The sequence below is a fragment of the Labeo rohita genome, chromosome 1 (assembly GCF_022985175.1).
Source record: "Labeo rohita strain BAU-BD-2019 chromosome 1, IGBB_LRoh.1.0, whole genome shotgun sequence".
NCBI classification, from domain to species: Eukaryota; Metazoa; Chordata; class Actinopteri; order Cypriniformes; family Cyprinidae; genus Labeo; species Labeo rohita.
In genome coordinates, this window is record NC_066869.1 from 24768711 (window position 1) to 24787839 (window position 19129).

Sequence of the window (19129 nt, forward strand, 5' to 3'; positions counted from 1 at the left end):
TGATCACCATACCTGGTAAATCTTAGATATTTTGATGTGTTTACTTTTAAATTCTGTTATTCCGTTCCACCAAAACTTTAGATTTTGAGATCCATCTTTTCATACTGAGGACAACTGAGGGACTACAGAAGGTTCAAACACACACTGATGCTTCCAAGAAAACTAATGCATTAAGAGCCGGGGGGGTCAAAACCTTTTTTTTTTTTTTTTATTAACTTGTTTGTAAGTATCTTCTGTACTAAATGAAGAAAATATATATATGATATTTAGGCAAAACAAGAAGAATGTACATATCCTCATTCCATTCAAAAGTTTACACCCCTGGCTCTTAATGTGTCGTTTTTCCTTTTGAAGCATCAGTGAACATTTGAACCTTCTGTAATAGTTACATATGAGTCCCTCAGTTGAAAAGAAGGATTTTAAAATTATACAGTCATTGGAAACAACAGGAGTTAAATACACAAAAATGCTGAAAAACCAAAGAATCTGTAAGACCTGCAGGACTTTTCTGAAGAACAGCAGGCAGTTTAACTGTTCAGGACAAACAAGGGACTCCCTTAAAAAAAAAAACACACACACACACACATCTGTGGATCATTCAGGTAACAGCATAGTATTAAAAATCAAGTGTATGTAAACTTTTGAATAAGGTCATTTTTATAAATTCAACTATTAGTTTCTCTTGTGGACTATATGTGAACATCTTTTATGTGAAATATCTTAAAAAATAAATAAAAAAATAACATGCATTTTGTATGATCCCTCTTATTTTGGTAAAATAATTAACATTTTGCAGATTCTGCAAGGTGTATGTATACTTTTGACTTCAACTGTATAAATCATTTCCAGTGGCATGAATTTGAAAAGAAGAAAATTAGCTGTGACAGTTCTTATCAAAAACACATTTATATTAACACACAAGACCACACAAGAGATGCTCTTGCATGGTCATTTTACTTATTTGTTGGTTAATTAATTGTGTCAGCTGTCAACTGTGAAACAAAGAGGCTTTAAAACCACTCCTTATCTCAGTCACAACACGTTTCCCATCTTAATCTCTGAAACACGGCCCTCCACTTGGTTCTCAGTCCTATTGTGTCATTTTTGTTGTGGAGACATCTGCTCAACGGCTTTATTTATTTATTTATTTACTAACTGAAAATAGATTTGGATTTTTCAGTCATTTTAATTGAATTTTACACACATTAAACACTAAAATGTCGAAGTATGCATGTCCCTTACCGTAGGCGTTCAATTTCAAAATACTCTATAATTTATTACAAACAAACCAATGAGGATGCCAAGGAATGCTGGAGAATGCAAGATTAGGCCTGCCCCCCCGTGACCTCGCCATCTTATCCTCATCGATCTACCCAACACAGCCGTTGTTTGAAACGCAAGGGACACCGCAAATTCCAGCATTAACAGGGTCCAGCGCTTCCCAAAGCAGCGGCTCCAGTCACAGGACTCCCACACCCATTGTTTCCCAGTTCCGGCGAGAGCAATTCCCAGTGTGTGGGAACAAGCTGTGCACACATGAGCAGACAAGCAGAAGTGCTAGACAGTGCTCGGTCACTGTGCCATGAGGACCCTCATAAATTCCTATGGTGGTGCCTTCCTTTCCCGGGCCACAGACTGACTCAAGTGCTGGCATACAATGAAGTTAGTCGCCAGGTGTAATACAGAACTGTGCTAGGATGGTTTAAAGCACTTCTTCTAAACACCAGCTATATTACAAATAACCAGTGATGCCTCATCAGGGGAAGCAAGGGAGGCACAGCTCAGAACCACTTCCCGTGAACCTGTTTAATCTATCGATGTAATTACAACCTTTCGGAAAACTATGCTAAAGCAAATCTGAAGGGCAGAGATATTCTTTCTTTCATTTTTAAATGCATCATCTTTAATGTGTCGCAAAAAGCATAGAAAAAAGAAACAAATAACGTCAGATATAATCCTCAGATCAGTTTTTAACTGGTAAAGGTCAGTAACTTTTTATAATAAAGGCATTAAGCAAATCCTACATAAAGCTGCTTTCATTTGAAAAGAGTTCTGGAGGACAAAGCACAGAGAGTTTAAATAAGGACACGATTCCAGATTACGTGGTATGTGTGGGCTGAAGGAGGGAAAAATGTAAAAGGATGTAAACGGTCATGTAGAACAAAAGCATAAAAGTTACAGTCAGTTTCTGAAAGTATTTGGGACTTAAGCTAAGTATGTCAAAAGTCCAACTGAGGAAATCAAATGCCTTCTATAAGACAACATCAGTTGTGGTGGAATTTTTAAACCAGCTCTAGGCGCCTGGTTGACGATGTTATAACTTCTCCAATGAAGTAATGTGTTTAGTAACGTCAAAAAGCAAAAGTGACCCCTGTTAATCCTAATAAAACCACCCTGAACTTTGACCTTTTAGTATTAGACCAATCAAAGCATTCAGGGAAGCAGAATAAGACTGTTCATGAGCAAAGAGAAGTCAAATAAGTAGGCAAAGGAACTGGCAACGGCCAAGTGTATGACTGACAAGCCTTTTGTTGGTAATTTACAATGATTTGGAATTACTATGCCTTCTGCATGTGCAATTGTATGGCCATTTTCACCATTAAGTTGGCATTCTCTTATTGTTATAGCCTATATTTTTATTTAATAGCCAGCAAAGGCAACATTTTCTCTCTGTTCCTCTGGAAAACAACCCAAGCAATTAAATGTGCATTGTTTCGCATTGAATTATTCAGTAGTGTCATGGCTAATTAGGTTATCATTCACAAACCCTTAGCCCTGAGCCTATTCAGTCTAGACCTTTAGTGTTAACACTGAATGCATTTGAAAGTGCATGTTTAGCCTGCTACTTAAAGTAGTATTTGAGAAGATCACGAAATTAAATGCCACCCTTTGACAGCGGTGAATGGAACACAATGACTCAAGTAGGACTTGCATTCCACAGCATTAGAAGAGCACTCACTGAACTTGAGGACTTAAAACCCACTGTAAAAAAGAACCCTCCAACAGAATTAAAACCTCCCCAAAGCAGATCACTTTGCGTAGGGTGAATTCAGGAAAATTGCCCCAATTAACTCAGTCCCAATCAGAGAGGCCCACATAACCATAAATCAGCCTGTATGTGTTCATATATATATGTTTAATATGTTGCTTGAGGTTTACTTATGATGTTAATAAAGTTTTTTCACAAACACAAAAAAAAAAAAAAAAAAAAAAGGCAAAGATTCAACAATCTGTCTCCTCGGCATCACCCTAGCACCATTTTGGAGCAACACATGGATACATTGTTTTCTTTGTGTACAAAAAGTATTCTCGTAGCTTTGTAAAATTACGGCTAAACCCCTGATGTCACATGGATTATTTTACCAATCTCCTTGTTATGTTTCTGGACATTGATCGTGTTAATTACAGTGCTGCCTATAGGAGGGCCAGAGAGCTGTCAGAATGCATCAAAAATATCATAATTTGTGTTCCAAAGACAAACAAAGCTTTTAAGCTTTTGGAACGACATGACAAAATTTTCAATTTGGGGTGGAGTATTCATTTTAATTAAAAAAAAATCTTACATATTGTGCTTTTTAAATAAAGTCCTTGATTATAATGAGGAGGATGTTTTAAGCTATAAAACTTGCAGGATGTTTAATGGAACAAAGACCTCTTATATGCCAAAAGATCAAGGCGAATTTGATTTCTTATGTCATGACCCCTTTAACAATTTAAATTGAGTTAGCAGCAAAACACTTCATTGTCAACAAGTTATGTGTCTCTGTGTCTCTTATATATATATATAAAACACAAAAATTTAGGTTAAAAGTTCTAAATACACCTAATAATTAACACTAACTACTTTTATGTTGCTTTTGCGTCAGTGTTTGATCCATGAATGCCCCGTCCCCGTCCCATTGTATGAGGGAAAAAAAGTATCAGCATAAAAACATGAGGTAAGTAAATGATGACTCAGTTTTCATTCTGGGATACATCGTTCCTTTAAGCACTGACCTTTCACCTTACACACAAAAAAAAGCTGCAACTGTAGAGGTTCATTCAGTGCGCTCTTGCGTTTACACAATGAGTTTGACGTGCTATAGTCGACACCTGAGAAAGCGCGCGTGCCATGACTCATATTCCTCTCTTGATGTCTCGGAATGTGTCTAACAGCGACCGGAGAGGCAGGCTGGGGAAAAACGGAGAGGGGGAGGAGAAGGATCCAAAGTAACAGCGTGAAATTGCATAAAACATGCTATTGAGCGCTCCGCGCACTTCCATACTCTCTCCGCACGGAGTGGATGTTCACAGCCGCTTTTGAAGGGACGAGCTCACAGTGCATTCCATGGACCAGTATCGAAGTGCCTTCTTAAAATGTTGGATGTACACATGGGTGTTATTTTAGTTTAAGGACAGAGTTTTCTAGAAACCTGCTGCTGAGAGCTGAAAAAAGAGGAACTTTCAACAGACTCTGCTCAGACTTCAGAGATTTTGTTTTCTTCTAAAATGCACTTATTTGGAATTTCTTTCTTCTGTCTCGCATTGTTTTATGCAAACCTTGCTTTGGAGTCAACTCACGACTACTATGATTATGATTATGACCAAGATCAAGGGGATGCCATGGTAAGCACCGGCAAGATCATTTCCACGTCATATTAAAAGCTGAGAAAATTGGTTTAACGCATCATTTATTAATAATGATTTGTTACCCTTAAGTTAGCATGAAGTAAACTCATAATACAAGTTATTTTAAAACTTTGTAGTACTGTTTGGAGCATTGAGACAACATATCATCAGCCAACATCACTGGCACTGGTGACTAGGCTGTTGTAGTAGACTACTTAGCCAATATTTACATCCTGATTCATTTTATTAAGATACCTTTGCAGAAACACATAATTGGAATTTGTATTCAGAAATGTATTTCAAACTCTAAAGCTTGGACAGATCTTTAATAACGTTACATGATGTTGGTGTTTACCTTTGACCTTGCTCATGTTATATGACTGCCCTCTTTTGACTTTATGTTCAAATTCAGCATGGTTGTTCCTTTGGAATATTTACCATTTTCATCTGTTTAGCATGTAGACATCATTTTGGGTGAGAAAATAGAAAATCATCACTTTTTGAAGTCAAAGAGAGAATTCATATATACATTCACAAATCACTGGTTTAAAAGGGAAACCATTTGAGAGCACTATTTTATTGCCATAAAAAGTGGAAGCAGGTGTCATTGGGTCAGCAACTTCAGAAGTAGTCTCTGTCTGTGTCTCCCCACTGAGAAAGAACGAAGAGAGAACGAGCTTTAATATGATCGTGATCAGTGTACTCAACTGGCTCAATTTTAATATCTCTTCTTACCTCAGGAGCTCCAAAGTGACCTCTCTGCACACTAGAGTGGAGATGTCTGTTAGTTCTTAGTCTCTGTAGTGCTTTTGGCTCACACAGCCACTATACGTGATTACTTTGACACAACATTCTATCTTTTCATATACAGCAGCAGTGGACTCTTTGGAATTTTACTATGTGCAGTGTATAAATGATACCATATGCTACACGCAGCAACGTGGACATCTTGACAAGATCTTGAAATGATTCCCATCGGTAATGTGCGACATGGGCCGTACACTAATCACGATTGCCTAAAATTAGACTCGCTTTGTTTTCACTGCTCTCGCTCTCAAACTCCTTTGGGTCGCTGTGAAATTCAACGGTTATTAAGATTCATTTAGCTGGAATTCACCGAGTGTAGGGAAAGTCAATTGTAAGTGCGACAGCAACCACATAAAAAAGCTGCTTAATTTCTGATGGTTTATTTTTGGTCCACTTGGGGGATATTTGTCTTGCGCTTACGCCACGGAATTGAATAATTGTTTCGTAATTGCACATGTGGCTGTATGCTATATGAATGTATGGGATGGGTGACTTAATAATTCATTGGGCATCAGTCAGCGCTCGGCTAATATACTGACCTTATTTCTCTCCCTTGGACTTTTCCATCATGGCCATCTCTCATCTGTTTGGCAAAGTTGTCCTGTAAATCATGAGTAATTGTGATTCTAAATGTAAATCATGAGGGTTGTGCATGTAGAGAGAGTTATTGTCAAGTAAGACTATCTTTCTAAAGAGGTCATCTGGGAAATGTGGGTGCTTAGGGAGTGCGCATGAGGTGCTGGGACTTCTGATTTGTAGTCTTAATGGCTCTGCTGCAGTCTTGACCTCATTCATTGGGAGTGACGTTCGATTTCGTCATGCGGCTTTACAGAAACTCCATCATTTTTTAAAAGGGATGTTGACTGCTTCAGGAATGCTGATTTTATATTATTAGCTGCTATGTTGCAAGTCTCTGGAGATAAGTAAGCAAGTGTTACATTTCAGCCTGTTTGAGTGTTATATGGTTAGTGATGAATGCCTAAGAACAAAACACCTTCAGCTAGAAGGAAAAGAGCTTTTTTTGCTTATTTACTTCTGCCCTTTGGTGATAACTAAGGGATTCCCCAGGGACGACTTTTCATTTGTGAGTGTGTGGTCATGTGTGCTTCCCAGGTAGGAAAGTTAGCACAGGTGGAACAGATTACCCACATCTGTGTCTCTTATCTTTTCCACTCTAATAGCCAATCCACCTGCCAGATCCGCTCATCCTTTATCTTCAGATATAGCACAACTACCTTTCAGCACTTTTACAACTTTAGAGGAGCTTTCACCTGGGGGGCAGGGAAAGTCAGACGTCGTGATGACATAAGCAAGAAGACTTTGGGAAGGTCAGCAGTTCAGCCATTCTTGGAATTAGGCAACTACTGCAAATGGGGTGATTCAATAGTTGTTACTTCTTAAAAGCTATTTTTATTGTGCAATGCTGTGAGAACTGACATGGTTGAAAGGCTTGCATACATTCTTGAATGAAAATGAGCGGGTGATTTGAAGTGATGTTTAGTTTAATTCTCAGTTCTCTTTAGGTGAGGCTGCAGTGGCAGCGGTTACTGTAAATGTGTTGAAAAGGGTTAAAGCAATAGTTCACCTAAAAATGAAAATTCTGTAATTAATTATTAACCCCTAATATCATTCCAAATCTGTAAAACCATTAACAAACAAATTAAGATATTTTTGATGAAATCTGAAAATGCAACTACTACTTTCAAGACCCAGAAAGGTAGTAAGGACATCATTAAAATATTCCATGCAACGTCAATGATTCAAACATAATTTTATGAAGCTACGAGAATACTTTTTGGGCACAAAGAAAACAAAAATAACAACTTTATTCTAAAGTTTCTTCTCTTTTGTCTCAGTCTTCAACGTGCATTCAGGGGAGTCACAAAACAGTACACACAAATCGTATTCTCTTATTTTCATAAAATTACAGCTGAACCACATGGACTATTTTACTGATGTCTTTACTACCTTTCAGTTGTGTTGCTGTCTATGCAGGGTAAGAAAGCTCTCGGAATTCATTAAAAATATCTTAATTTGTGTTTCGAAAATGAATTAAGGTCTTCGGAACAACATGAGGGTGAGTAATTAATGACAGAATTTTCATTTTTGGGTGAATTATCGCTTTAATATAGTTTGTGTTTTGGTTTTCAATATCAGTTAGACTTTCCATTCAGCAGCTGTTCCAGAAAATATGCCAAGTGAACTTTGCTTGTTTAATGGGGCTGCTTGTTGCCTAATTGGTTCATTCATTAGTTTAGTTTTCAATCTTTTGGCAACTTTTTTTAAATTAATAACTTTTCTCAGAATAATTAGTACAAAAGCTGTCAGTACCCTTTCAAAAGGTACTAATGTGTACACTTTATGTACTAATGTGTAATTTTAAGGGACTAATATGATCCTTTAGGGGTAAAAAGGGTACAGAAGTGTACTTTTAGAAGGAGTACTGCCCCAGTTACAGCTTCTGCACCTCTAGATTTTGTCTTTGTAATAGTATTTGTTAACGATAACCAAATGTAATGTCCCTCCTCATACAGTCACTCACTCTCATGGGCAGCTAAAGGAGCACACAGATACTTTTTGCTTTGTACATCTGTAAAGTTCTGTAGTGATCGTACATTCGATCTGAGTACTGTAGTTGTAACTTTGAGGTTACCGTCTCTTTCTTTCTGGACTGTCTGTAAACCGTCTGTAGGTCTCAGTCCTTTTCTGCAGAGGAATTCAGCTCTGACTGTGGCCCAGCAGTGTGCCTGAAGCATCTGGGGGACTTTTTTGTGTGTTTCATACTTTTTTTTTTTTTTCTTCAGATCTGAGACTGCGTTTGCAATTTCATATGCAAGGAGAAGCACTGGAATCTTTTTTTTACCTGCCTTCTTCTAGGGAATATCTTATCACTCACATTAAAGCCAGTGTGGGCCACTCTGGGAGTGTAAACTGTTAAATTATAGGGACTAGGCCCTTGGTGGTCTACTATAAAGCAAGTTTCCCAACTTTTTTGTCTTGTACCTCAGAACGCCATCAGTAAGCATTAAGTACTCTATTAAATCAGAGACGTGTTTCTTTTTACTCATTATACTGAACATCGTTTAGCATTATCATTAATATTGTACATTTGGTCGTCATTACAGTGATTCATTTTTAAGCTACAAACAGTAGATAATTTACTGTAGGTCACAGAGGGCCAACATCCTGCGGAGTTTAGCTCCAACCTTAATTAAACACACCTGAACCAGCTAATTAGGAAACTTCCAGACAAGTGTGTTGGAGCTTAACTCTGCATGATGTTGGCCCTCCGGGAGCAGGATCGGACACCCCTCATTTAGGCAAAATAAAAACTCTCACCAAGCTTCCTTCCTTCAGTGGGCAATCATGCAGAAACCTTTCTTAAGACCCAATGGCAGATTTATTTATAATTCAAATTTAGATAGGACGTTTGGCAAAACATTAAGTCATTAACATTTTAAAATACCAGAGAAGCAAGAAATATCACCCACGAGTGGACATGCCATCATTTGTACAAATCTTATGAGAAGTCAAGACTTGCAGTGTAGCAAAGACTTTCAGATTAACAAAGACTTAGAGAATTACAAAGGAAATGGAAATCATTTTAAACCCCTGGGATCACTGCTCTAAAGGATAAAACAGGTTTTGTGTACTGACCCGTTCAGAGCAAGGAACAGGTAGTGCACATGTAGGCCAGGAAAAAAGTCTGTTCTGAAACAAATATATCATCCAATTTAATGAAAGCACAAGTATTATCACTGCTGCAGAGTGGAGTCAAGAGAGTAGTGCATTAGTTTACAGATGAATCATGTAGTTTTATTATACTACATGAAGCATGAAGTAGTCCTTCTTACTATTTGGCATTGTTTTGTGCAAGGTTTGTTCTACTAAGTACCAAAAGGTCCTAATATGTGACCCTGGACCACAAAACCAGTCATAAGTGGCACAGGTATATTTGTAGCAATAGCCAACAATACATTGCATGTGTCCAATATGATATAAGGTAAAGATCATGTTCCATGAAAATATGTTGTAGATTTCCTACTGTAAGTATATATAAAACTATTCTTTCATCCTCCATTAACGCTAACATTAGCGGCGTGCCCCTATGGTAATATTTCCTGTCAATCTTTAAGTTCAGATATAAGAAGACTGCAATCTAGCAGTCAGGATATAAGCTCAAAATGAAGCAGCTGTCATGAATCTTGTATGATTATTTTTTTTTTTTTAAATATCGCTATTCCATTTTTGAGAATCGATACAGTATCCACACGTGTATCGATATTAGGATAGGACGATATTTGGCTGAGATACAACTATTTACAAAATCTGGAATCTGAGGGTGCAAAAAAATCTAAATAATGAGAAAATCACCTTTAAAGTTGTCCATATAAAGTTCTTAGCTATGCATATTACTTATCAAAAATTAAGTTTCTGCTCCCGCCTCGGTGTAAAGTGTGGCATCATTTCGGCTTTTGAGGTAACGTCCGTTACCTTGAATTGTAAAGCAAAAAATAAATATGGTCTGTTTATAAAAGCTTACATTTTATACATTTAATAACTAAAGAATCTTGCAAGAACTTTATTTTCCCCCTTTACTCGTACTGCACAAAAAGTGATTCAATAACATTGAATGGTTTGCATGTGGTGGTGTGTTCTTAATTACAGCTTTCCTAAAATTATGTCCTATTCATAAAATAAGAAATATCCCAATATATCGCCTTGTTTACAATATCGCAATGTATCGCAACATATCGTATCGCAACCCCTGTATTGTGATACGTATCGTATCGCCGGATTATTGGAAAGCTTATTTATTCAGCTTTCAGATATACATTTTGTGGTCCAGGGTCGCATATTTGAGTATTAGTGTCCTGTATTTACTAAAAGAATAGTGAAGAAGAAAATATCTTACCCTCATAACATGTATGTGCAACACAAAAGAAGATATTTTAGCTGAATGTCCAAGCTGCTCTTTTCCATTCAGTGAAAATGGGTTAGAAGCAGAAACGGCGTAGTAAGGAAAAGTGCGACTTGGTATATCAGCTAATTAATTCATTTTGCTTCCCACACAGGAAACAAACTCGTACATGTTTGGGACGACATGAGAGTGAGTAAATGATGACAGAGTAGCATTTTTTGACAAACTAATCCTTTAAAGCTTTCTTAAGACTTCAGAAGCGATGTGCAATCCACATTCCAAGACATATGAATACTCACAGAGTGGATGCTGCTTAAACCTTACTAATGTCGCTTTTGACAGTTTCTGCTTAGGCCGGATATTTGCTTCATATAAGTATGCCAAATCAAGAACCCCATCCCCCCCTGCCCCCACTGTGTAGCTTTTTTTTTGTGCCTACAGGGAGTTTCATTGGGATTTCGTGTAGAGCTCTATTATGTTTTGGAGAGCTTAAGAATTGGGTTACAGAACATTAGACCTAATATCCCTGTGGTCTTATTGAGTAGTGGGCAACGCTCCAGGCTAATAACTTTATTGCACCACAGAAACCTTAACCAAGTACGCGTCAGAAGTGCACAGTAATTGCATCCTGACACATGCTCGCCTTTACACGTGAAACGGATCAGACCAAGAAAGCAACTCCTTCTAAAAATGGAAGAGAGATTCTTGTGGGACTCAAACCAAACACTAGATTATTTCTTAAAATCAATGTGATATCAAAATTAACACTGTTTACTTTCATAATGCAAGTAAACAAATGTCTTATTGTGCTTCATTCATCAGTGCATGTTGTCCCAAATTTTCCAAAAACAAATTATTTGGCTTTATAATCTTTAATCAGCTTGCTTTGCCTCTGAAACGACTTTCCATTTTGGCTGAGATTCAGAGTCAAATGAATGTGAAAACTGATATCATTTCGATCAAAAGCAAGTTCTAGTGTTGGCATAGTTAGTAATAGCGCAAAACAAAGTGTAAACAGTGCCGAGTAATTACACTGGAGCTTATTAGATGTTTATATCAAAACATTGTTTTTGAATGTACTGATTGAGACGTCGATAGAGTCCTGTATAATAACCCACTCTGTGTTGTATGCAGTGCTGCAAGGTCAGTTTAATGGATGTAGCAGATACTAGGCTTAAGACTGGAAAAATAATTTCCATGCGGATGGTCTGGTCTCAAGAGCGCATGCAGCGGTCCAGCGGTTAGTTGAAAAAAATCCTATGAGAGGCCGTAATATAGCATTCATGAGCTTATAGTGGAGTTCTCTGCCTTGGGGAACATCTCAATTGCTTCAGGAAAACAGGACAGGTTAGGATTGTTTGTCTGAAATGTGGGAAGCTTGGATGTCGAAGAGGGTCTCAGTTACTCTTCAGACTTGTAGCCAGACTTATTCTCCAAGGAACTGGTTCTCCCCTAGGTCAAAAGCTCAAAGCTCGCAGCCAGTTCTAGGGTTTCTAAGAGATCATTAGAGGGTTAATGATATCTCAGATCCTCTTCCTCTCCTCCTGAGTGTCGGCAAACGTAGCCTCAGACATGCCCTTAGCAGACTTCAACGACATCCTTCAAGTTCAGCGAGCAGAGCGCCATTCGCAAGCTTACTCTCTAGAGTCCAATACTGAGGATAAAGGTATGTCTGGAACAGATGCAACATGTGTTCTTGTGCATATGTACCACTGCTGTAGTGTCCAAAACGGGGGCCATGTTCCACCTGAGTTCACTGAGCATCTGTGATGATGTCTGTAATGCTCCCCAGTGACAGCATTTGTTTTTTTAAGGAGAAATTAGTACAATACTGGCTTTAACTTTGCCTTTTATTTGTTTAGAACTTATTGTAAGTGTGCAGAAGCAATCTGGTTAAGCACTGTTATAATTATAATATTTAGGACTGTCTGGTTCACAATCTCATAACTGCCCATTATAGACAATAAACCATGAGGCTTTTTTTTTAATCTTAAATAACTATATGCAAGTACATCAAACACTGCCTGATTACATAATTGGCAGCAAGCTATGTCTTTACGTAAAGACTATTTGAAAAACTCATGGAAAAAATGAAATTGTGAAGGCTTGATGTTTTGATTATGTTTTAGTTGGGGTATGGGGTGACTGTAATGGAAATGAAACTGTATAAACCTGGCCTAAATATGAAGCATTTTGACTCAGACTAAAGGAATTTATGCAGTGAGGGTGCCTTCCAGAAACCTCATCCAAAATATCTCCGGATGCTGGTATCAGCTAAGAGGATAAACGCTAAACTCATTGCCAAAAAAGGATCTAGTTGTTTTTGTCATTGTGTCAGTTTTGTGGTTTGCTTCAGGAAACATTAAGCCGTCAAGTGACTGTGGTGTCTGAAATGATCCTTCCATCTAATGATGCACATTTTCTAATTGGCACCAAACTGTTTGACTCAAGTTTGAACTTTAAAATAATGGCAGTCACGATGGGGTCATCGTCATTACTGGGATCTCTTGCGTGCATGGCATCAGATCTTGTTTTTGTTACGATGGACATGGTATCCTGTCCTAAGGGTTAAACCCAGCTGCTTTCTATTGTGATTCATTGAATGAGACATACTTTCTAGCATTAGAGGTGAATAATTTTTTATTGGTTAACAGCACAATGTGGCTCATGTCTGACCATGCAGCATTGTATGCATCTATGATCAGGTCATCATTTCATCACTTTCCATGAATCACTGTCCTCCAAGGGCAAATGTGATCTCTTATTGAGGCCATACTTCAACTTTAAATCCTTAAAAAGTGTAAGATTTTTCCATAATAAAATGGCTGCAAGCTGTTGGATGCATTCTACATTTAATCTTTATATGAAATTACATGTGATATTTAATGTTAATGTTATTAGAGGTTCGAGCGCATAGCGTGCAGACCAAACCGTAAGTCGTAGAGACTTGAAACTTGGAGGGATGGTAGTACTCACACCACCTACAACGTGACCAAGGCTCACCCCAATCGACCTGACGGGAGAGCTACACTGAACAAAAGTGCAAAATCGCAAACTCCTAAACTTTCAGACGAGGCTCAAGTGTCTTATTTCATTGGAATCCTTAGCTCAGATTCAATTGGGTACACTGTTAAAAAAAAAAAAAAAACAATTTGTTGAGTCAGCTTAAAATAATTTGTTACCCTGCTGCCTTAAAATTTTAAGTTCAGTCAACTAAAATAAATCTATTCAACTTGAAATGTTAAGTTGTACTAAATAACAACTTAGATATTTGTGTTTGCTAAACTTAACAGATGGGTAAGTAACCCAGCTGCCTTAAAATTTTAAGTTGATTCAACTCAAATATTGAGTTATACTATGTTGTCACATAGTATAATTTAACATTTTAAGTTGAATAAACATTTTTTGAGTTGACTGAACTTAAAATTTTAAGGCAGCCAGGTTACAAATTATTTCAAGTTGACTCAACAAATTGTTTTTTACAGTGCGTTTCATTTTTTGAAAAACGTACTTTTGCAAACTAATCCTAGGTTTTTCACCTGATCAGAATCAAACCAGTGCAAAAAGATTCTCTAGAGAGTGAATATCAATAATTATCAAAAAAAAGTTGAACTTTCAACTCACCATCACAATGGGGTACCAAAACGTTCAAAAGGGGCAGGACCACCTTTAGTAAAATGAACTTTAGTAAAAACTCCTGAACGGAATGAAATATCTCTCCACCAAACTCAGAACACTTGTGTAAGAGCTCAGTCTAAGGTCACAGGAAAAAAATAGCAGAGCTTGGCCAATTGGTGGTGCTATTAAATGGAAAAAAACATAAAAATGGCTATAACTGCACAACCAAAGTGCCACAAGTGTCTACAAGGACATTTGTGTATCTCAAAAAACACTGAGCGATGAAGTTTGAGCACCTGTTAGACAAGTTTAATGCGGGCCGATTGGAACGAAACTCGGTAGGCCTGTTCAACTCACGGCCCCAAAGGTCTGAGAGAAATTAGAAATTGGGATGTTGCATTTTTCAAGGGCGTAAACGATTGTACATTCGCACATACACATAATATACAATAAAACTCCTCATTCCAGACAACTTTGCCTCTAGGACCAACGCTGTCAATCAAATTGTTTGTTAAATGATTGAGAAGATGTCAAAAACCTACTTTTGCGAACTAGTCCTAGGTTTTTTGCTACTGTTTGACAAAAAAACAAAACAAAACAAAACAAAACAACCCAGTGCAATTCTCTGAACTCTATAGGTCAATAATTATCAAAAAATATATAAGTTAAATTAATTATAACTGGTTTCTGTCCAGATTTACCCAAACTCCTATAAAACAAAACTTAAAACTTCACTAAACCTGGTGAGCACATGAGATTCTAAACAAGCATGCAAAGTTTTAAGGAGATTGGAACACGGCTGGTGCTATAACAGTAAAAAAAAAAAAAAAAGGACTAAAAAAGACTATATTTGGTAAACCTGGATTTGCCAAAAATGCTTATTTAATCATTGATTTAGTGGGTGCAGCCATGGTAAATAATTTGTAATGTCTTTTTCCTTATATGCTTAAATGCCTTAAGCGCTTGAACACTGGTAATTGCGGCTTGCAGCTATATTTGTTATTGAAAATGACGTTCATTATGTAATATTATCCCAAATATGAATTAGATCACAAGAGTGAAACAATGAATGCATTTTTGGGTCAAATGCCGTTAGATTTCATGGTTCCCATTTGTATCGTTCTCCCATCAGTCTCTTTTTTTAGTTGCCAGTGAAACATAAAAATAGGGCATTGTATCTGCGTTTTTACAATTACCAAACCTTAAGTTTAGGACTGACTCACGTGTGAATGTGTCTGTACGCTGAACACCACACATCATTTTCTTGGTCTCCATTGTTTCTAGTAGGAAACAGACCAGTGTGTTATCTCAGGAATCACTGTAAACAAAGGCATGGAAGAGGCCACATACAATAGTCTTGTTCATACTCTTTTTGTGCTATTTGAGTTTCCTGAATAAACAGAAGGGAGTCAATGCAGGGAGAAGCGGTCATTTCCTACAAGGATTATATTTTTCCTTTTTCCACGATTAGAGCTATTTTCCTTGGTGTGCGGCGCAACTGAATGTTTGCAGGTAACAATGTGGGTTTAAAAGTCTTGTTCAGCTATGTTTTATGATAACATTTGAAACTATGCAGCCTTAAAGTCATATTTCACATAAATGGTTACATTTTTATTGTTGAGGGTTGGATTTTGGCAAAGTGGTGTGTCCTGTATCATAAAAAATGGCTTTCAGGTTTATACTTTCGAACTGTCCAACTGTAACGCTCTTGTTTGTTCTGAGGATCTCCTTTAAAAATGAGATAAAATAGGGAGGCCTAGAAAATCATTGCTTATACTCATCCAGCCAAAAATTTTATTGCATGTAAATAATGGGTTTTACAACAAAACGTAAGAGTGAGCGAAGCCATTTCCTACCATTTGCAAATATAAATTTTCTGCTGTAAACTTGGTGATCTGCCTAATGAGATTTCAGACCTGGCCAGTACCAAACTGGCCTTCGAATTCTATTGTGGTTCAATTCAAGTTGTGTTTTTCTCACTTTTTTAACACCTCCACAAGTGGGGGAGGGTGCACTTTTTTTTTGTTTTTGTTTTTTTTATCGACCGTCATGATCAGCCATGTGGGTAAACTGGGCACGTTTCCTGGAATGTCCCAGACAGCAGTATCATTTTCCATCAGGGACTTTGGGCTGTTTTCAGACGCTGTTGGTGTTTTCACACTTCTTACAAACTCTCATTCTGCTGCGGATTACGGTGAGGTCAAGACTTAGGGGGTTTGATTGCGTGAGCTGGGCTGCCTATTGCTGAAGACGGACATGGCTCCGTCTTCACAGGCAACCCTGGATCACATCCATCAGCTTACTGAGTAAGCAATACTGTCAATTGTCTGGGTCACGAGAGACCACTGAGGTCTGACCGTTCAATTAATGAAGGGATTACTTGCATGTCTCAGTTTCAAACTTCATTTCTACACATTCACAATATGGAAAACCTATACCTATATCTACCAACTGATTTTGCAGCTGTTCATTTTAAGACGCAGTCTAATAAGCAAATGGTGTTTTGTAGTGTCAGCTTGATTAAACACTGCATAAAATGCTACTGGTATATGGTTAAATCAATCTTGTAGATTTTGTTGTAATTTAGTAAGAAAACATCTGCTGAGGATATGTACAAACAGAAATGCAAATGGCATAACCGAAGTGGAACTGTCTAGTGATAATAAAACAATGGAAAAGTTAATCACATGTGTTTATGATTGCTGATTAGATTTTCAAATATTGGTTCTGTGAGTAAAGTCCCAAACCATCTTTTATAAGCAAATGAGAGATTGAAACACGCAATAAAAACAATTGATATTTCTCTTAGTCTCTCTGGGATACATCCAATATGGCAATGCTTAATTGTTGTAGTGGAAAGGCAATGCTCTATTCCAGCTCTTCATTATGCCTAGCACTGGTTTAACTCTCTTCTGTAACTGTAACTCAAGTGCTGCTGATAGTTAACCCAAAAATTAAACTCCTGTCATCATTTAGTCACCCTAATGAAATTGTTCTTAGGAACATAAAAAAAAAGATATTTTTAAGAATTTCTTTCCTTTTTTTTTTTTTTTTTTTTCCTCAAAATACTGTTCACTATACAATTAAAATTTCCTGATAATTAACTCCCCCCTATGTTGTCCAAGATGTTCAGGTCTTTCTTTCTTCAGTCGAAAATAAATGACAGTTTTTTGAGAAAACACTCCAGGATTTTTCTCTATATGGTAGACTTCAACATGCCCAACGGGTCCAAATTGCAGTTTCAATGCAACTTTAAAGGACTCCCAGTCAAGTAATAATGGTCTCATTTAGCAAAACAATCTGTCATTTTCTAAAAAAATATATATATTAATATGTTTTTTAATCACAAATGCTTGCACTAGCTCGGTCTTCACAACTTCAATGCATTACGTAGTCACATTGGAAAGGTCACTTGTGACGTAATTGGAAGTACTAACCCAGTGTTTACAAAGTGAATGTGCAAAGAAAGTCAAACAGTCTTTGCAAAAAAAAAAAAAAAAAAAAGGTGAAACATCATTGTTGGGCAATTTTATAGAATGAGAAGTAAATGAACCCTACCCTTTTGAACTAGAGTACACAGATGAAGAACTAGCCACACTTGACCTTTCCAATGTAATTACTTAATTGGTAATATGCAAACATGCATTGCAGAGCTAGTACAAGTTGTTTTTGTGCATTTGTGGTTAAAAAGTATATTTTTTTTATTGTTTTAGAAAATGACCGATCGTTTCACTAGATTACACAAGACCCTTATTCCTCATGTGGGATCATGTAGAGCACACTGAAGCGGCAATGAAACTGCATTTTGGACCTTTACACCAATCCACTATATGCAGAAAAATCCTGGAATGTTTTCCTCAAAAACCTTAATTTCTTTTCTGAAGAAATAAAGACATGAACATCTTGGATGACATGTGGGTGAGTAAATTAACAGGAGATTTTAATTCAGAAGTGAACTAATCCTTTAAAGGGGTCATCGGATGCCCATTTTCCACAAGTTGATATGATTCTTTAGGGTCTTAATGAAAAGTCTCTAATATACTTTGATTAAAAATTCTCAATGGTTTTGTAAAACAACACCCTTTTTACCTTTCAAAATGAGCTCTGCAAAAATCATCTCATTCTAAGGGGTTGTTCCTTTAAATGCAAATGAGCTCTGCTCACCCCGCCCCTCTGTTCTCTCTGTGGAATGACGTTCTTGTTTACTGTAGCCGCTAAACTTCCTAACTACTACGTTTTAAGGGAAGGCGATCGCAAAGATTCATAAAAAAAAAACCTTTATACTCACTTCTGCTGTAAGTGAAGCTGGATCATGAATGATTCGCGCGAACATAGACAGATATATGTAGATTTGGAGGCGCATTCCCTTCACAAACCAACGTAATCTACTGCATCTTCAACACCTCAATCACTCAATCCGAGATATTCTTGTCTGACTTATGCTCAGGCATCGAAACAAAGAGGGCGGACTGTGACAGCTGATCCGAGGTAAAACGCTCATGTCAATCAACTTTCGTGGGAGCGGCCTCTGTCGGTGTGACGGCTCACCGACAGGCATCTGAGAATGGCTCGATTTGAAAAAGGGAATATTGTTTTTACAGATTAATTAAAAACCGCTGTATGGATTTTTATGATTATAGGGTATATTTGTACATACACTGCCAACACACATTAATGTTCAAACAACATGAAAAAGTGAACTTAGCATTTGATGACCCCTTTAAGTGTTACTCTGGTTTAGCTCTTTTTAGCTTAGTTACTTTCTTATTTGTGACAACATTTGTGAAAAAAAAAAATGTGAATATGACTTGTGTAACGGAACAAAGTTGACAGGCTGCTTATCCCCAGTTTTATTTGGTCTCTCTGTCTTATCAGGAGGATTCAGAGCCAGACCTGGTGGAGCAGTTGCGTTCAGCGGGTAGCGTGGATGAGCTTATGAGGATAGTTTACCCCAGCTACTGGAGCATGTTGAAGTGTCGTTCCAAGATAGGATCGCGCTTACCTCACAGAGATCACAGCTCCACAGAAACAAGGTCGGAGGAGGCCTCCTATGCGGCTGCTTTCATCAATCTTGATATTTTTACAAGTGAGTGACTATTAACTTAGGACCAGCACAGACTGTGCTGGCGGTGTGTTTTTTGTCTTTATTGTCTTACAGGCAAGACTTTTTAATGC

At 37.4% G+C, this 19129-nt stretch overlaps 1 protein-coding gene across 1 annotated transcript in view; it reads left to right on the forward strand.

Moving 5' to 3' along the window:
- Positions 1-4069: 4069 nt before the first annotated feature.
- vegfc (vascular endothelial growth factor c) overlaps positions 4070-19129 on the forward strand; it is a 50810-nt gene continuing 35750 nt past the window's right edge. The window contains 2 exon segments of the mRNA XM_051121694.1: positions 4070-4605; positions 18830-19040. Of these exon segments, the coding sequence (XP_050977651.1) occupies positions 4489-4605; positions 18830-19040 (328 nt within the window). The 5' untranslated portion in view covers positions 4070-4488.